At 36.8% G+C, this 5,302-nt stretch overlaps 1 protein-coding gene across 1 annotated transcript in view; it reads right to left on the bottom strand.

The window, feature by feature from the left end:
• Positions 1 to 2,522: 2,522 nt before the first annotated feature.
• Positions 2,523 to 5,302, bottom strand: part of LOTGIDRAFT_173738 (hypothetical protein) — a gene marked incomplete at both ends in the record, with an annotated part of 5,149 nt that continues 2,369 nt past the window's right edge. Inside the window, 2 exons of the mRNA XM_009051793.1 lie at positions 2,523 to 2,582; positions 4,767 to 5,140. Of these exons, the coding sequence (XP_009050041.1) occupies positions 2,523 to 2,582; positions 4,767 to 5,140 (434 nt within the window). The remainder of the gene's footprint in view (positions 2,583 to 4,766; positions 5,141 to 5,302) is intronic.

The raw sequence follows: 5,302 nt of genomic DNA, 5'->3' as shown, positions 1-5,302 counted from the left end.
TTAGCATTGGTTTATCTGTTGTTCTATATAGCAGTGGTTCATCTGTTATATAGCATTGGTTTATCTGTTGTTCTATATAGCATTGGTTCATCTGTTATATAGCATTGATTTATCTGTTGTTCTATATAGTAGTGGTTCATCTGTTATATAGCATTGGTTTATCTGTTGTTCTATATAGCAGTGGTTCATCTGTTATATAGCATTGGTTTATCTGTTGTTCTATATAGCAGTGGTTCATCTGTTATATAGCATTGGTTCATCTGTTGTTCTATATAGCAGTGGTTCATCTGTTATATAGCATTGGTTTATCTGTTGTTCTATATAGCAGTGGTTCATCTGTTATATAGCATTGGTTTATCTGTTGTTCTATATAGTAGTGGTTCATCTGTTATATAGCATTGGTTTATCTGTTGTTCTATATAGCAGTGGTTCGTCTGTTATATAGCATTGGTTCATCTGTTATATAGCATTGGTTTATCTGTTGTTCTATATAGCATTGGTTTATCTGTTATATAACATTGGTTTATCTGTTATATAGTATAGGCGTATTTGAAATATAGTATTAGTAGTATTAGACCTTTCAATATGTTCGCAAAGGGATTCCATGGGGAAAGTGTGAAACATATTGAAAGGTCCCAAAAAACACCTAAACACCCTTCATTTCATACATTCTTACACTGAAAAACACCTTCAATCAATTCCCACTCCAAAAAGCACCTCCACACACTACATTCCATCAATTAACACCTCAAAAAGAACCTATTCACCCTACATTTCATCATTGAATTTGTTAGATTAGAATATTAAAAATACCATGATACAAAATAACTTCCTTGTTTCGCTTATTAATAATGTTAGTTTTAATCTAGAAACTTCTGTAAGAAAGATAAGTCTTGTTTTGGGAAAAAAACAGACCACAATTTCTTCGTTCAATTAACCCATTTAAAAATAGGATGAGTTTAATTCTAAAACACGAACAACACAAATTCGAAGATTATTCGGGCGACGGTATCTTTTCATCAATATTTTCTCTAGGTAAAACAATAATTCCAAAAGTAGCTAGCTTTGTTTCAAACAACAAATCACTTATTTCATCCGAGCTAAAGCCGTCGGCTCAATCGCGGAAGCGGGAAAGAGTATAAGCGACACAGTGAAACAATCTAACGAGTTGAAAGAATTACAACTAATAAGAGATCTGCGAAACAGGAGATTAGAAGAAAGGAAAGATTTTAAAGTTATAGGATAAAAATGATAGTCGCTCACACTCCAAAAACTTATTTTGGTTCCGGAGATATACAAAAGTCATTAGGCTCTCTTCCTGGCTTTCCATGGGCAAAATATCCCGGAGAAAAACATCTTCCCGGTCATAATTACACTGGTCCAGGTACTAGGTTAGATCTGCGATTAGACGAAAACGATAAACCCTAACCGGGTGAAGAACCAGTCAATAGAGTTAATGCCGCTGCGCTTAAACACGACATACTATACAGAAACAAAGACATAAACTTCAGACACGAAGCAGGCAGACAAACGATAATCAAACTTGAAAATATTCCAAATCCAACTTTCAAAGAGAGAATGCAAAGGGCTCTAATCATAAAACTGTTAAAAGCAAAGATGAAATTAGGTATGGGATTGGCAGATGAAATTCATAAAGAATTTAGAAAAACTAAATTCTTTTTAAAAGTTAAAGTATTTGAAAAAGATGAAATATGGTCAGCCGATTTAATTCATATGCCAGTCGAAAGAGGATTTAAATATTGCTTAACAGTTATAGATTTGTATACAAGATATGCTTGAGAAACTAAACAGGATTATCAGTCAAACATGCTTTTGAAACAATCTGGCCGACATCCAGAAAAACTGTGGGTAGATAAAGGAAGCGAATTTTATAATAAAAATATGAAATCACTTGGGTTTGAAATTTACAGTACTCATAATGAGGGAAAAGCTGTAGTAGTAGAAAGATTTAACAGGAAGCTTAAATCAAAACTGTTCAAAAAATTCACAGAACTAAAGTCTCAAAAATGGTTAAAGATTTTACCCACTGTAGTATTGGAATATAATGATAAAATTCTTCCATCGGTGTTTCTCCAATGGAAGCCATTCAAAATCCAGATATTATTAAGTTTTCTTCTGCCCTTAATAATTTTGAAAATGAAATAAATAATTTAAATATTAAACCCAAATTTAAAGTTGGATTTCGGGGAAGGGAGGGTTTGATTCTCCCAAATGTACAGGCCTAGGGTGGAGCAGACACTTTATTTAGAAATTAGGATTAAGGGTCTTGATATTGGGTTTTCTTCTGTTCTTATTCTGATCTGAAATTAGAAAAAATAACTCGCCCGATGGGCGAGAAGTATAATATATGTTATGTACTGATTGATTTTATTTTTCGGGGAAGGGAGGGTTTGATTCTCCCAAATGTACAGGCCTAGGGTGGAGCAGACACTTTATTTAGATTTCGGGGAAGGGAGGGTTTGATTCTCCCAAATGTACAGGCCTAGGGTGGAGCAGACACTTTATTTAGAAATTAGGATTAAGGGTCTTGATATTGGGTTTTCTTCTGTTCTTATTCTGATCTGAAATTAGAAAAAATAACTCGCCCGATGGGTAGTATCTGTTATGTACTGATTGTTTTTAGTTTACTATGAACAATATTATCATTTAAGTTCTTATTTTTTGAATAGGCACTATCATTTTCTGCTTATAGACATGGGGGAATTTCTCTTGCAGGCTCTTATAGTGGGCATGAACTATCTTGCTTGCTCGATTGCTGGTTGTATTAAACGGGACAACAAAGGGTGCTGTGCCTACATTATGATGAATATTTAGTCCTATAGGTCTTGCTGTATTCAATGTCTCAATCCAATGGGCCTCCCTAGATTGAGGGAATTTGGTAGTTTCATCTTCGGGCAAGTCAATTTCTATACGCTCAATTGGGATTAGGGTGAGATCGTCTATTGAATGGTCGTCGAGGTTGAAATGATTAGAAACAGGCTTGTCTTTCTTTAATTTGATGTCTGACCTATGAGCATTAAAACGGGTTCGTAAATTATTCTTAGTTTCTCCTACATATTGTTTGGGGCATTTCTTGCATTTCATGAAATTAAATATAATACATTTGAATGTTCACATGTTAGATGTTCCTGGATCGGGTACCTTTTATTCGTAGGGTTGCTTACAAAATAATGTGTGTCTGATATAAAGGGACATGTTTTGCATCTACTGGACAAACATGGAGCAATTGTTAAACCTGGAGGTACTTCGGCATAAAGTCTGTTTTAGCTGCTATCTGAGCTAAGGTGGAATTTTTTATGTTCCGTAAATATCGTTTAGAGTACCCACGCTCTTTCAGTTTTGAGAAAACAATCGTACAGGCTTGGTTGAAATCAGAAGATCTTGTACAAATTCGATGAAATGAAATGAAATGTATTAAGGAGCATCAGCACCAAATGGGCTATATAGCTCCAGAATACGTTAATATAATAAAAAAAACTAAAACAATAAAACACCTATCAATATCACATAAAGGTCACATAGTGACGACAAAACAGACGATAAAAACCATATCACAGAAAAAGTCATTTAATGACTACAAAAAAAACACTAAAAACAATATCACAGGTAATACACCACATGGTGGTATTAAAAACAAACAAAATATTTAAAACAAACAATAACTAATCTATTTAAAATTTAAAATAAAGACCTGCTTGTTTTAAAAAAAGCCACAACCTTCTCATAAAGAGAAATAAAGAAACAACACGGTAGTGCTGTGATCTTATAGGTTTGAGATGCTTACACTCAATCAGAATGTGTTTCACTGTCAGGCAGATCTGGCAGTGCTCACAGACTGGTTGAGGCTCTCGCTTGAGCAAATAACAGTTGGTGACGTGAGTATGTCCAAGACGAGAGCGACACAAATCAACTTCATTTCTCCTGTTGGCACAATAGGAGGAGGGCCAGTCACCTGGGAGAGGCTTAATGGCATGAAGCTTGTTAGTGTCTGCAGCATCCCATCTTTGCTGCCATCGATGTTGAATAAAAGACCTTATCACCGATTTAAAATTGGTGAAAGGCAAAGGAAAGGGGGAAACAGGCAGTGACAAAGCCGCATCTGCCATGTCATTCCCCCGTATATCCATGTGACTGGGGAGCCAACAAAGAACAATGTCCTTTTTCGGCCCAGAGAACATGTATATATCCCCGATTATTGGGTGTACAAGCTGGATGTTATTAATAGCTTGTAATGAGGACAAAGAATCAAAAAATATAATACATTTTTTTAATGATGTAGAGGACTGAAAAAACTCAAGTGCCTGTAAAATGGTGGTTCTGCAGTAAATATTGGGGCAGTAAGCAGGATGTTGTGGAAATGATGCTATCTTGATAGCGTACTGCAATGAAAGCCTGTCACGTCTGTCGTACAATGAGGGCTCATTAGCCTCGACGTACAGACTTTCAACTGGAGTAGTGCGAAACGCACCTAAACTGATTCTAAGTCCTTGATGGTGTATGGTATCAAGATCTTTGATATAGGATTGACGAGCCGAACACCCATAATCGAGCTTGGAACGAACCAAAGCTCGATATAATCGGAGGAGGACCTTTCGGTCGGCTCCCCAGTCAGTATTGGATAAGACTCTCAGTATGTTGAGAGCTTTCAGACATTTGTTCTTGAGGATTTTAATATGGGGACGAAAAGAAAGCTTGCTATCAAAAGTAAGTCCCAAAAAAAGAGTAGTGAGAGTTGAACCATCTACCTCTAAATGGTTCACAGATATTGTATCCGCTTTACCCTTGATCCCACGAATCCTATCCCAGACTGATTTGGAAGACGTGCGACTGTTGATCCTTGAAACATACTCCTGCCATGACGACCTCTTTGCTTGACGGATAGTCCGCCTGGCTTTCGCCCGTGCAATGCGGAAAGAGGCCATGTTGTCAGCGGTAGGAGAACGTTCAATCAGTCGCAGAGCACGATTACGTTCTTTCAGTGCTGTCTTACAGTCTTCGTTAAACCATGGTTTATTGAATCGTTTTGGAGTTGCCGAGGTTTTACGAATCGCCTGACCCGATACATCTTGTAAGATAGTGGTAAATAATTCCATCGGGTCTTCTGCCTCATCTAGATCATCTTGAGAAAAAGAAGAAATGCAAAGAGCCTCAAAGAGAGGCCAATTAGCTTTGGAGAGTTTCCATCTTTGTGGCCTGTCTACTGGTGAAGGACCATTATTCCGTAGAAGTACATGATAATGATCACTGTGGCAGAGATCGTCGTGGACACTCCAAGAAAAAT

Source organism: Lottia gigantea (genome assembly GCF_000327385.1).
Source record: "Lottia gigantea unplaced genomic scaffold LOTGIsca_170, whole genome shotgun sequence".
NCBI lineage: Eukaryota > Metazoa > Mollusca > Gastropoda > Lottiidae > Lottia > Lottia gigantea.
Note: the sequence above shows the minus strand (reverse complement) of the source record. Positions and strands in the feature narration are given on the sequence as shown.